This window comes from Thunnus albacares, chromosome 18, assembly GCF_914725855.1.
Source record: "Thunnus albacares chromosome 18, fThuAlb1.1, whole genome shotgun sequence".
NCBI lineage: Eukaryota > Metazoa > Chordata > Actinopteri > Scombriformes > Scombridae > Thunnus > Thunnus albacares.
In genome coordinates this window covers 2,388,691-2,403,460 of record NC_058123.1, presented here as the reverse complement: position 1 = coordinate 2,403,460, position 14,770 = coordinate 2,388,691, and the positions used below count along the sequence as shown (strand labels likewise).

General features: G+C 39.1%; 1 protein-coding gene and 1 long non-coding RNA gene across 2 annotated transcripts in view; one reads left to right on the top strand and one right to left on the bottom strand.

The window, feature by feature from the left end:
* The first annotated feature begins 8,862 nt into the window (after window positions 1-8,862).
* LOC122968785 lies at window positions 8,863-12,667 on the top strand. The gene is made up of 2 exons (XR_006398889.1): window positions 8,863-10,908; window positions 12,444-12,667. It is a non-coding gene; the product is annotated as an uncharacterized LOC122968785 (long non-coding RNA).
* A 370-nt stretch (window positions 12,668-13,037) lies between these two features.
* Window positions 13,038-14,770, bottom strand: part of gfra2b (GDNF family receptor alpha 2b) — a 121,944-nt gene continuing 120,211 nt past the window's right edge. Inside the window, exon 10 of the mRNA XM_044334264.1 lies at window positions 13,038-13,226. Coding sequence (XP_044190199.1) covers window positions 13,080-13,226 — 147 coding nt within the window. The 3' untranslated portion in view covers window positions 13,038-13,079. The remainder of the gene's footprint in view (window positions 13,227-14,770) is intronic.

The following is a 14,770-nucleotide window of genomic DNA, read 5'->3' as shown; positions in this document are numbered from 1 at the left end:
ATAATGCGGAGGTTACTACTTTCCAGACTGCAGCCACTCCAGGACCAGTACATATGTACAAATGAGCCCACACAGCCTAGAGTACATAGATGACCAAACGAAGAGGGTGAGAGGTTCATAAAATGGAATTTTCTAGAAGTAAGATAAAGTCTATGTAAAAAATTAAAATGAATAAGTTTATGGTTAGGATTTTTAGATGTGCAGTCCAAATTATCCCAGTGAGAAGACCACACGAAGAATTCAGTAACAAGTTATAAACCTTGGAAACTAAACCACTTGACTGAACTCCCACATTAAATAAGAGATTGACTAATGGAGAGGATTAAGAGACCATAAGCAATTTTGCTGATGTACTTGATTCCTTAAACCTTCAGTAAAGTTCTATGAATCAAAGTCCGGTCTCCATGCTGGTGAAAACTCCTGAGCCAGCTAAATAGTTCAGTACAATTTGTGGTCCTTTGAACCAGATCCAATCATCAGTACGGCTTCAGGAGGAGAGCTTCATCCACTTATTCGCCTAGATGATTATCAAATGGACTACAGAGGAAGAGGAGGAAGGAAGGGAACCTGGACCCAGCGGCAGGACGGGCAGCCCTCGGCCCATAGTGGTTAGCCTGAGGTTTTAGAACAAGTACTACAACCCTACTCCCCTCGGTCTTCAACCTGGAGCTCCAGTTGGTCCTCTGTTCATCCCTCTGCTCCGTTTTCAGTACAGTCACTACAACAGACGCCGACTCACCTCCTACAGGTGGGTCTTCAGTTCTCCACGCTGAAGAGAGTGAAGGTCTATCAGTCACTGAACTGTCTGAGCGATTAAGCACCATTAAAGCACACCAGTCCATGCTGCCTCCACCCCTAGAGGATACTTTGCTGTCATCTCGCTCATTAACCTCAGAACCTTCTATCCCGCCAGCAGCCACCAAGCCGTAACCTCATACCTCCCAACAACCTCCAGTAACCCCCCAGCGGAGGTTGCTTGATATAACGCTAGTTCTCTGATTCGTCAGTTCAAGCCTGACCCAAGCTCCCCTCAGCAAACACAGCCTGGGACATGTCCTCTGTCAAACCCTGGTTATCCGCTGCCTTGCGCTTTGTACTCCGACACCTCATACTGGCGAACACTCCTGAGCCAGTTAAATAGTTCAGTACAATGACCCCGAATCTAAGAAATCATTGTGTTAGAAGGGGAAGTGAGACAGACAAGAAACTGGTGTCACAGAAAGATGGTACTGATACGTACTGATACTGCATTTATTCTTTGAAGCTTGCGTTGATCTACTGTTTCCCCTGCGAATGTAATGAAGGAATCTTGAACTCTTGACTTTTGTTTAATTGAAAGATTTTCCACTACACCTGCAAAAATACACCCAAATTTAAGACCTTTTTAATATTGCATGGAATACATGTGGTAATGATCTCTGACCCTTTTCACAGTCAAAAAATGACAACAAACAATAGGGACAATAAGCTAAACTAACTACATATATTTTAATAAGTCAATTAATCAATCAAACTTTATTTTTTATGGCACCTTTCATACAGTTTAATGCAATTCAAAGTGTTTTACAGATGACTGAGAAGCTGATAATAAGAGAGTAAAACAGTTTTCAACTAATGCACATGAGAATTAAAAAAAAAAGATGAAACTGTAATAATAAAACCAATAAAATAGATTTCCCTACAGGAACAATAAAGTATAATGTAGATTTTTTAAATTGTGTATTTTTTTTTTCATTTTAAGCAGGAAAACCACATTGAGATTTGAAAAAAAAGACAAACTTTGTACTGAAACTCTTTGAGAAATTTACAGTGTAGTACCAAGTCCAGAGGTTGTGATATGTAGCACAAGAAGCTAGCAAAGCTGTAAACAGAACAGTGGCGTCTGCTGTGAAAGAAAACTGAATAGTAGGTTATCATCTGATGTATTTCTTGTGTATATCATACATGTTTCAGATAGTGTTTAAGTTCAGTTTAGTGTTAGTTTGTGTGTACTATGTCTATTCTACACTTTGCTGTGTAAGATGAGGCAGTTGTGTGTTCCCTTACGAAAAAAGCACATGTGAAATTCAGTCTTTCACATGTGAACTGAGACATTTCACATGTGATGTTGTGGTTTCACCTGTGTTTCTTAAAATTCACATGTGAAAAAAGACAACATGTTTTCAGCTTTACATGTGAAAAAGATAATGTCACGTGTGAAGTGAAACATTTCACATGATGTTGAGGTTTCACATGTGAACCTTTAGTTGTATATGTGAATGCAAACTTAACAGCTTGTTAAATTTAACAGTTAGTTCATTCTGTTGTACGTTCACCTGAGCCAGTGATAAGATAAACTATAGTTATGTAGATGTTTATGTGTAAATCTGATAAGCTTTTAGAGGATAGTGTGGTTTGTCCTTAATTTAATACAGTAGTAATGTTATTTAGTGATGCTACTTGGTGCTTATGTACTGTCATATATGGTCGTGAAGAAAGACTGTTCCTATGTTAGTTGACGGTTGGTTGCTGACCTGTAAGGTTAGTAAATGGATAATATTTAAGGGACTGGTTAACTTTTCAGACAAAGAAAAGATAGCTAGGCGGTTTGTATCTTTGTCTCCAGAACTATGATGCATTATACTTCTGATTGTATTATTTGAATACATTATTTCATAACCTAACAATGCTGTCTTTGTGTGTTTATTGAGTGAACAGCAATTTCCCCATTACACCGCCTTACACAGAACTACTCTCCGGAGACTGACAACATGATGCTGTTATTAGTCTTTAGAGCCGTTTCTAAACAAACTAACGTGACCAAACTCTTCATGATGAAGGAACAACGTGTCACCCGGTGCAGCGGTGTGACTCACTGACGTGTTTTTAATAGTTTCTGGACAGAAGATCAGTTCATTGTTGGTTTGGATCCAAACATGAGATTTGGTGACAATAAGAAAAGTATAGAAAATCACCAGCTTTGTCCTTTAAACACTTACTCTGCCTCTTATAGCAGTTATGTTTATAGTATATACAACTAATTTGGAGCAGAATATATGTTTTGTAGGACTGTTTTTTTCTAGTATTATCAGGAGAAAATGTTCATTACGATGCAGATAATTATCTTATCTGGCAAGTTGCAAAAATGTTGATGCTGGATGTATCAGTAAAATGTTCACTTACAAAACTATTTTTGTTTGTTTTCTGTCAAAACATCTTGTGACAGACTGAAAATTACACATTCAATATTCCTTCACAAGTGTCTATATTTATATGTCTTTCTGTTATTCTATAGGTTCTGTTCTATTTTATAGCTTTTCCACGTCCTCTTTTTCTGCACACACACACATTTGCACTCCAGCTTTTGATTGCCTCTCTGATTGGCAGGTCACACCGTGCGGAGCGCAGTGGACGCCTCAGACAGATGGACAAACTGACCCGTCAGACGGAGAGTTAATGAGGCCGAAGCGAAGAAGACGGACGTTTAAATCTTCTCTTTGCAAGGCTGCAGTGTCACTCTCCTCCTTTTTAATCCTGTCTGCCTCTCCAAGCACCTCTGTCCTCCCTCTCTCGCTGTTGTTCCATAATTACACCCCACCCTCACCCCCGCCACACACACACAAACACACACACACACACACACACTTGTTGCTATAGTGACAGCAGAGTGTCCCTTTTGTCACAGATCTTACATACATACCGTTACAGTCACTGAGCTGCTCACACTGGCATTACTAAACATGTTACGTGTCTTTTATAGGACTGCGCTATCATTAGTTATCAAATCATTAATCAATTAATGATTTTGTCTTTGAAATATTAAAAAATACTGAAAAACGTCCATCACATTTCCCTACATCCTGGGTGATGACATCAGATGCTTTATTTTGTCCGACCAACAGACCAAAACCCGGAGATATTCAATTTACAGTGAAATAAGACAGAGAAAAGCAGCAAATCTCCGCCTTTTTGGGGGCATTTTTGCTCAAAAAATTGACTTAAATGATTAATCAATTATTAGAATAATTGCTTATTAAAATTCTGGTGATGAACTAATCTATTAATTGACTTATCATTGCAGCTTCAGTCTTTTGTATAATTTATTACTAAAGGCTTAATCTTCACAATTCTGTGCATAATGTTGTGTTTTCATCTGCTCAAAAAAACCCCATAACATTGTTTAATCACTTTGGATTTAATAACTTTAATGTGAATTGCTGTTAAACAGGATTTAGTTTGATATTATATTTATATTCTGGGGCTCTACTGGAATATCTTTGCATGATTTCCAGTTAAAAACTCCTTATTTATCTTCTACTGGTCCTTTATGCAGCCCCTCAGTTCAGCCTCTGTCTGAAACAGGCCGTTTTAGCTCCTGTCTCTTTAAGGCCCCGCCTCCTGATTATTATAGAACCAACACATGTTTATGGACATGACAAGTTGTCGTCATCTTGGCAGGAAATAAAAAAAACAAAAAACACCGCAAAGCGTCAGAGCAGCTGAAACCTGGGCTTTGTCTTATAGGTAGCATTTCTGCATATGCTCCACAACAGAGACATGTTCTCACACAGTCAGGAGACGGGAGGATATGATAATAAGTCTTTTGAATAAGGTGGGTGAACTTATTGTGATGCTTGCAAGCAGTCAGAGAGCTAGCTAGGAGACCTTTCTTATCCCCTCTTCTCATTGAAGTCTTTATTGGATGAAATTATGTACAATTGTGAGAATAAAATGCCATTTTGGAATAAATGTCAGTACAGAGAAAATATGAAGAAGCTGAGAGACCTATCACCACTGATTAGCACTAGCATTGTGCTAATCAGTACAAGTTAACAATTTTTTGGGAGGTTTGGGAGTCTAAGTATAGAGGATGTTGTATTGCTGTGCAGACTGTAAGAACACTGCATGTGAATATGTAATTTGTGATATCGGGCTGTATAAATGGTCCACTTGACTTGATTAGCATCTTTCTAGCTCGCAAGCATGTTACAGTATAGTCTCTATGTCACTGGGATTTGGATGAATTTCTTTGCAACACTTTCTGGTGTCACCGACCTTAATAACCACATAAATTAAACTTTAATGTCACTATTTTAGAGAAAGTGTCATCACTCTGAAGGGTTCTCACAAGGGCAGAAGTCCCACACAACACACACACACACACACACAGGACCGTGACTGCAGAGGCACACTGACATTTTAAAAAGGGATTTACTTTTTTTAAATGATTAAGAAAAGGCCGTTTGACGTACACACACACACACAAATAAACATGATTAAATGTGTGAAAGCTAAAGGCTAACAGCCGGGCTGCAGGACCTGTATAGTCACTACATGAGTCAGAGGAGAGATCTTTACCGGCGCTGGCTCTCTTTTCACACAAATTTAAACTTCATTACGGTGTTTGGAGGTGGGCCGTTGTCGGGTGTGTCAGGTCTCATTAACCGCAGCCCGGACCTCGTCCCTGCAGCCTCGCCCCGCACTCACCTAACCTCATCTGGTGGCTGATTATGGCTTCTTCCCCAGTCCCTCTCTGGCCACCGTGTCCTGATGGAAACAAGGTGGAGCAGTAACACTGTCGCTGCAAGCCCAGCTGACATTAATCATTACAGTAAATGTCCAACACAGTTAGACTCTTACCTTGCTCACCACCAACCTGGAGACTGCTGCAGGAGGAGGAGGAGAGGACTCGAGAGAAAAAAGTCCTGCTGTTATGTCTGGAAAATGTTCCTTAAAGGCAGCCAACACAGAAATACTGAATAAACAGCCATATTAGATCATTCTTTATTTGCATCGAAACATTTGAAGTAAACCACACAACAAACTGTTTAGTAGGATAATGTTCTGAGTCTAGATTTTTAGTTATTTAAATTACTAGAAATGTCAGTGTGATTTTGATTGAGGTTTTATTACCTGTAGAACAGAACCTGGTTCTTGTTTCAGTGTCAAAAGTCCATCAAAATACAGATAATTTTGTGCTTCTTCATTTCAGTGAAGCTCCCATTAAACTTCAAGGTCAGGACGATATCAAACTGGTTGTAGAAAACTGAGACCATTATCAAATAAGACCAACATGTGATCTGTATCTGTATAATGACATCCCATCCATGAGTCTTTACATTTACACCCGGTATTAAAATACATTCTCGTTTTCTCAGCTGCGCCCACATTGTGATCAGATCTCAATATGCAAAACCTGGTGCGTCAGCAGTCGCAGAAACTACAGACGTCATTCAACTTTGTTGTGAAGGAAAACTTCCAGCTGCTGCTTCAACTTGTAGTTTTCTCCTTTAGCTGGCAGGAAGAGGCGGAGCTAGATGACCTTTCATTCTTATGAACGTGGTCACGCTGTACAGATTACATTTACACCTGCTGAAAAGTCAGAGGATCACCAAGAGTTTTTAAGAATGTATCTTCTAGGAACCTTTAATATCTGTTTCAAAAATGTAAATTTCATGACAATCCATCAAATAGCAAAATGTCAACGTTATTGTGTCGCTGGTGTAAAAGTCAGAGGATCAAGGAAGTCAGTAGGATTCATCCTCTGGGGAAAATAAATGTTTGTAGATAATTTCAACATCCGTCCAGTAGTCTGGACCGAAGTGGCGGACCAACAGACCGACCGACATTTCCATCCATGGAGTCGTGCTGCTAGCGTGGCTAAAAGCAGAATAGAAAAAAAAAACAGGAATAGTGAAAGAATGCAGTAAAGCAAAGTGAGTCATGAGAGAATAATCAGCGGGGATAGACGGAGTAATGAGGAAAAGGTGCAGGCAGATGGATCGCAAAATTGAGACATAAAGGTGGATGAAGCGGATGTGACAGAGGGATTCGGTGTGGAAACAGAGAGGAAATGGAGATTGATGGATAGAGAATGATTTCACACAACCTGCTATCAGTGTCGTCTGAATCAAACTGAGAGAATAAGTGTGCGGATTAGGCGGAGTGATGCTGAGAAAGAGAGAGAGGAGGGGATGTAAAAGGGATGACAGTGTGACAGAGCTGTGTGAAATAGATAAGAGCTGTGAAAAACGCAGAAGCACACCCACACGCATGTGCGGTCAGTCGATTGTGCCGCAAACGTTTTATTATTTCTATTTAATCGTCTTTTTTTTTGATGCCTGATTGTCAAAAAAACAGTCCTGCCTGTCAACACATCCAGCCCCGCCTGTCCTTTACTGTCTCCTCACTAATCTGCTTGAGTCAGTGTGTGAATATACGCAGGTTTTAATCAGCATCACAGTGTATCATCATCAGCAGTCTCCTGGCTGCTCCAGAAGAGTTGTGAATCACTCATAACTTGTTCAGTGCTCTCTGTCATACAGGAGAAAAAAAAACAACATATGGAACAAAAAGACTCCAGTCAGAGGTCACGTTTAAAAGCCTCTTACTCAGTTTTCTGAGCACATTAGAACTGGAGTGGTTCTCACTTTATGTCTAGGAGTTAAACAAGGGAAAGGTTGCAGAGGAACACCTGACACTCAAAAAAAAATCAACTACTTTCTAAAAAAAGAATAAAATCCAACATGAACACTTAAATCTTTAACCTAAAGAAAATCTTTACAAATATACTTTTATCTCTTGCTTTGTGTCATCGTCACTGAGCTGACTGACGGCTCTGTGGCTGCAAAGATAACTTAAAATAAAAGCTTGACAGTTGATTATACAAGCTAATTTCATTTTCTGATGACAACAATTAACTCTACCTCCATGTTTCATGACTAAATCTCACCATTTGATCATTTGCAAAATGTTCACTTGCTGATTTTGTTAAAGAAATCATAACTCGGTATCTAATCAATTAATTACTGTGTGATGGTTAAGATATACATCTAATACAGCTCAAAGCCTTTAGCATATTCAATACGTGATGTAATGTCATAGTCAGATGTGTATGTTTTGTAGCTTGAGTGATGTAGCTAAGGAGGCTTTTTTGGTTTGTTTGGCTTAGCATGTTAGCTTAGCTTAGCTAGGCAGTATTTCATTAGTTTGACATGATGATAAAGTCAATTCATTATCATGTAAATGGCTTTGTAAAGCCTTGTCACTGGCTAATGTGGTTGGTGATGTTGGCTGTGTCTCTGCTGTTTAATGATAAGCGGTGGTTTGATGCAAGGAGAGGCCTTATGCTAGCACAGGTAGCATGTGTCCCAGACTTTGTGGGTGCAGGTAAACAAGGCAGTGGTTCCTTCTCTGTGTTGTCAGCCCAACTCAACCAGTTAGTGAGAGGACGTCTACCTGATGACACTGTAGACTGACTGCACTCAATATTTATTTTCTTTGGTGAGACAGGTAAAGGGACATAATTCATGTCTGCAAAACTGGATTACTGAGCGAGCCACAGCATTCAAATAAAACTGCCTATCAAGCCAGTGGGACCCACCAATGTAGGTTAGCCTAAGCAGATATATATATAGTGTAGATATAAGGCTGGATTAAACTGCTGAGTATCTGCTCTTTACGTGGGCGAGAGAAGGATTCAGAAGGCAGTTTAAAGGTAAACTAGGTCAGGGTTAGATAACAGTGTAGCCAGTCATGAGGCTCAGTAGATATATGACGGCACAGTCAATGCATGGCCTAATGAGAGACAAACATCATTTAACATGAACACTGATGCACAAAGACTGACTTGGCTGTTCACATATGAAACATATAAATTAGCCTGGGAGAAGAGAAAAAAAAGCCCTTTATCGAGATAAAATGTAGATGTGTAATTTGTAGATGTTTAATTTAGCATTTTGACTTTGTAACATTTGAATATCTGTTATTTCAGTGCATTTCATCCTACTCCAACATGTTTTTTACACTCCATCTTAAGTGCAGTTCTGTCAAAATTCAGCACAAGTACCTGCAATCTCTCCACAGATCCAGTCAAGGTAGGACTGTCCCACTCAATGACTCTCCTCTTGCAGACTCTGTTGTGATATAATCAATGTGTGTTTGAATGTACAGACAGTCTGAGCACAATCGTCTGACGCTCAATATTTAATCTGCTCAAAATGATAGCAGAGAAAAACGTACAAACACACAGAAAAGTCGAGAGCTTTTGTTACAGATGTTACTTTTATTTAGATCTCCAGACACATATTTCAGTTACACTGCTGTAGCGCTGTTAAAGTTTACAAATATATCAGCAAATTTACAACTTCACTTTCACCTTTTTCCCTCCATTCATCTACTCATTTCTCTCTTCTCTGTTTCACATAATTAAAATTTCATGTAAAGCCCCGCTAGCGGCCTCTAGATGCTGCGATGCTCATTACAATCAAAAGAATGAAAGTATTAGACAAAAGAATATAGTGATAATTTCTTTCTTCCTGAGGGTGGCGCTAGAGCAGTGGCTCCCAACCTGGTGGTCAGATTAAGATTTATTTTAGGGGTGAGGGGTATATTTCTGATTATAATTTGTTTTTATTAAGTTATTATATCATAGCACTAACATTAATGACTTGGACAGCATCTACGTCTTTGTTTATATTACTTTATGCTGACGATACCAGCTTGTTCCTTAAAATTAACATTTTTCACTTATTCACTTATTTCCAGGACAACTTCTGAATTTGAAATGTCCAGATTGTTTAAATCAATGTTGATAAGTCAAATTTTGTGATATTTACTGCCCTAGTTATTGTAGATATTGTCTTTACCTCAGAAACGACTCAATCTCCCAAGTGTCATCTAGACGATCTCTTGGGGTTTTACAGAATGATGAAAAATTGCATACAGTCATTTGGCAGTAAGTTAACAAACTTCATCACTTGGTATTATCAATAAAATAGGTTCATTGCAAATATTTTGTCTTTACTACAGTTTAGGGTTAGTTTACCCATACCTCATATACCACAATATTGTTTTTTTTCCACCAGCCTTATAAAAATACTTTCTTTTCAAATAAAAATTGCTGCTAAGTGTATGAGACATAACACTCAACACCCTGCTGTTCTGTGATTTGAACATTCTTTCTGCTTCCAGTATTAACATGTATTTTTATCTACCAATGTGTATATCAGCTTGATTTGGTACCTTATTACCACTTGACTGAAGTTTGTTCCCCAGACAATGAATATGCTCAAAAAAAATGTCAACGCCATCTCCCACTATACTCCAAGATATCCTGTCTGGAAAGATCTTTGGGTCTATGTATCCTCTCGGGACCACTGATACTACAGCAAAATTAGAGTACAAACTTCCAGTTTTATCCAGTTGGTGGTGCATTGGAAAACTTTATGGAGTGGCTAGAAGAAAAAGGGAATTTAGTCGTTTTCAATGCAATCTTTGATTTAGATTTTGATTATCTGGAAAGTGAAAGAACCAAAAAATCCTGCATACGTCACTTTATTTCTGGAATGTAGTTTAAAATGTTAGCCTGATGATGCCAGAGGAGGAAGATTAGAGGTCACCATACATAAACATTTAGGTTCCTCCTCTGGGGACCATGAATATCTACAATTGATTGATTTTAAGATATCTTGTCATGAAAGTTTTGATCAGAATCAAACTTTTCCCTGACGGTAGTGCTCATGAAAAGATCAGGAGGTCAACAAATTCATCAGGAATCATCCTCTTGGGGACCATGAATATTCAAACCAAATTTAATGGAACCCTGGCCAGTTCGAATACTCTTTACATACTCTTGCTCTCGACCAAAGTGCTGGACAGACTGACATTTTATTCTCTTTTTCTCCGCCGCTAGCGGGGCAAATCATTCTCCCTCTGTCAAGTATGTAAGAAAGAACAGTAAAGTAAGGCCACACCATAGTCACAGACACTGATCTCTCTTTTACTTCCAGCTGATGGAGGGCAGGCGGTGACGACCCACTCGAGCCACCAACCTGGCGGCCGCCGTACAGCGTAACAGGCCCGATGTTCATGTTCCACGTCCTGGTAGCTTCTATGAAACATAAAAAATACCCCACAGAGTGGCCAGAGGTAACGTACACACTGAAGAACCCAGACGCACACACAGAAGTTAAACACGTCTATGGAAGCAAAAAAAGGCCGAAATTATTTGAATGTTGTAAGCAACTGAAGACGTAAGTTTGGAATTTAACCACTACTGAATGTTTTATGTAGAAATGTAAATACCATTGAATTTATAGCACTGAAATAGTTCACTCGTTCTGAATTTATACGGTCATTTCAAGTTTTGGAATTTTAAAAACTTTGTTTACTGGTCCACAAAGTGAAAAATTGAAAATTCAAGTGTTTCCAGTTACATGATCTTCTGGCTTGAGTCAAGTCTAAATTTTATCAATCCAATCCTTTATATCTGAGAATGATCAACTGAATTTGAGCCACTTAATTATTATAAATAAGGTTTTTAGTGTATGTTGGACACTTCTTCACCTTTTTAGTCTTAAAGTGGCTATAATCAATATTTTTAATAATAATAACATCAGAGCTGTCAGTGTGTGATGTGTTTGGCTCCTAGTGATGAACCTACAGAGAATTATCAGTGACTCTGCAGCTCCTCACGGCTTTACGGAGCTTTATAGTGAGTTTCAGCTCATTGTTTATCTGTCCGGCTGCAACTTTTACTGTTCTGGTTCACTCTCAGCATCTCATAGCGTCGTTTTCAGAGAAAAAGCTGTAAAAAGCCGCTGTACACTACCTGCTCAGCACCAAACGGCAAACAGACACAGTTAGCTGTAGACTAGCTGGTGAACATAGTGGAGCATTTAGCAGCTAAAGAGCCAGATATTTCCCTCAGGAGTTGGTGGAGACCAAAAACAGAAGCTAAAAGAGAGTGAATATTAGACTTACATTCACCAGGTGGACAGAAACACGACTCCACATGAATGATAATGTTGCTCCGTAACTGCTGGATGTGGAAATAAGCAACTGTTTGCTAACAAGTTTAACATATCAACTTAAAAACTGAAGATATGTCAGTGTAATGAAAGTTTAGATTTCAAATTTGAAATGACTTACTGGACTTTTCGAAGAGCAACCACATAAATATAGTTAGATGTTTTTTTTAAAGTAAAATATTTCTATCAGTTCAATATATTTAAATTCCAACATTAAGTATTCAGCAGTGATACGATTTCACACTTTGATATTCACTGGCTTGTAAGACTTTACAGCCTTTCTTTGCTTACACACACATTCAGCCACAGACACCCATGCAAAAACACACACACTCCCCAACAAACACACTCACACAAAGAAAGACACACACACACTTGCGTCCACACAACTATACACTTAAAGTATGTGAAATATACACTCTTCCACTGAGACTCCATCGGATGGACTTTTTTTTCATTATTCCACATTAAATGAAGTTTTTACAGAATGTCGACAAGGAAATTAAGATAAAGACCCGCAAAAAAGCACACTGGTGTACAGCATGAGTGTTAGTGTCCGTGTGGGGACCCTGCTTGCCCGCTAACGAGGTCTAGGGGGAGGGCGACAGTGGGTGTTTATATGTGTATATCTGTGTTTGTATGTATGTCGTATAGATTTCTTGCCATGAGAGAGGTCCAGGGGAGTGATAAATTGAGCTGACAAACACCGTGGAAGGATCTGTCCCATCTGTCGTCGTCTCTCTCTCACGATTTTAAGACTTGTTGTCTGAGTGTGTGTTTTTTTGATGTGTGTGTACGTGTGTGTGTGTGTGTGTGTGTGGTTTTGTGCTCGAGCCAAAGTCCGTGTGGTTTTCAGCCCAGCTGTCTCAGATCCAAAAGAAAAAAAAAGCTGGAGGGGGTGAGTCCGAGCTGGGCTGCACACACAAATAAAGCACACAAACCCTGCAGACACGGAGCGTCTCTGTGTTTCTTATCTCTCGCTCTCACTAAATACACATTTTCTTCTTCCGTTCTCCTCCTTCGCTGTCTGAGTGTGGACGGTGGAGAGAGACGGCTAATCTGAACGTCCTCCAGAAGACTTTCCCCTCCTCACAAGGCCGTTGTTGTTGTTGTTGTTGTTGGTTGTTTGGTGGATGTCTGTCGGTTGACATTTTCCCCCGTGTCACATGACTTCGTCTGGGTCTTGCCATTTACGAGTGTGTGTCTGTATGTGTGTGGGTGTGTGAATGTGTGTGTGTGTGTGTGTGGGTGTGTGTGGGGGTGTGTATATGTATGTATATGTGTTCACATTTATGAGACGTAGAGTAGAAACGCTGCCAGAGCGGACACACACACAGTCACAGAGATGTGGAGGAGGAGGAGCGGAGCTGATTGCCGGCTGCTGCTCTTGGGTCCTGCAGAGTCCTGAGAGTCTATTGACCCCTGAGCCAACAGAGCCTGAACACAGAGAGACAGAGAGGAGGAGGAGGAGGAGGATGAGGAGGAGGAGGAGGAGGAAGGGAGAAGGACAAAGAGGTGAAGAAAGATGGGAGGAGAGGGACAGAAAAAAGTAAAAGCTTTGGTGGAGAATAATTCATATGGAATAGATTCTTCATGCAAACATCAGTAAGTTTCAGATCTTCTACTTTAGTAAAAGTACCAATCAGGGCTGGGCGATATATCGATATTATATCGGATATCGTTATATCGTGATATAGCATAAGTGTTGTCTCTTCCTGGTTTTAATTATTACAGTAAAGTGATGTCATTTTCTGAACTTACCAGACTGTTCCAGCTGTCATTATATCCACATTACTGATGATTATTTATCAAAAATTCATCATTGTGTAAATATTTTGTGAAAGCACCAATAGTCATCCCTACAATATTGTCGCAATAATGATAGAGGTATTTCGTCAAAAATATCGTGATATATAGTGTATTCATCCATATCCAGCCATAGTATCAACACAGCAGTGTAAAAATACTCCATTATATGACAAAGTTTTGAATCCATCACGAATCTCCATATCTGGATGGATAGAGGAGACTGTCAGATTTCCAGGGATATAAAAACCGTGTTGACGGGACATTCTGAGTCTTCATGAAGTGGAAACATGTACGTGTTCTCACTGATTTGATCACTCTGATTGATCTGCTCTGATTGTATTTATTCTGCATCAGCCAGGTTCAGGTTTGTTCAGTTCAAACTGTTGTTACAGATGATTGACAAGCTCATAATAAGACAGAACAAATGTAAACAGAGAGACTGAAACGCAGGAAATAAAGATGATAAAACGATCACGTGACATCATGTGTGACTGAAGTTATGATGTCATAGTTTTTGTGCGTCCTGAATATCTCCAGCACCAGTTTGTTTACTATTTCAGTTATTTTAAAGTCCTTATGTGTGCAAGTAGAAGTTTGATGATATCAGTTACCCCCTTTGAGCACAAATATTTCACAACAGCATCGCAAAAACATTTGCCTTCCTACCCGTCCACCCCCAGCACATATGGCACAGAGAAGACACATACGGCGGGCTGCAGAGGTGGCTGCTGGGAGGAGGATGGATTTTAATATATTTTAGTTACAGCTAACCTTTAATAGCCTAAAATAAACTTTTTATAACACAGAAATTCCAATAACCTGTAAACTACATCTTCTTCTTGGTATTTTTTTTTCTGGTTTCACTCTCTAAATGTTGTAATTAACTCTGAACATCTGTTTTTGCTCATTTAAAAACCTTTTATTTACAGGCTTTTAGCAGGTTTGTCATATGTTGTTATTTTCAGAATAAGTTGGATTACTCAAAAAATGCATTCAGTTCACATGTGAGTTATTAAAGCTGTTTTAGAGCAGCTTTTATGAAAAAAACAACAAAAAAACAATTAGTTGATTAAAGCTACAGTATGTAAGTTTTTTCTTCTATTTTTTTTAGTTGAAATATTCTCTGAAGCATATTTTATGTGAGGCCAAAGTCTGTTGTGGGATCTCACAGC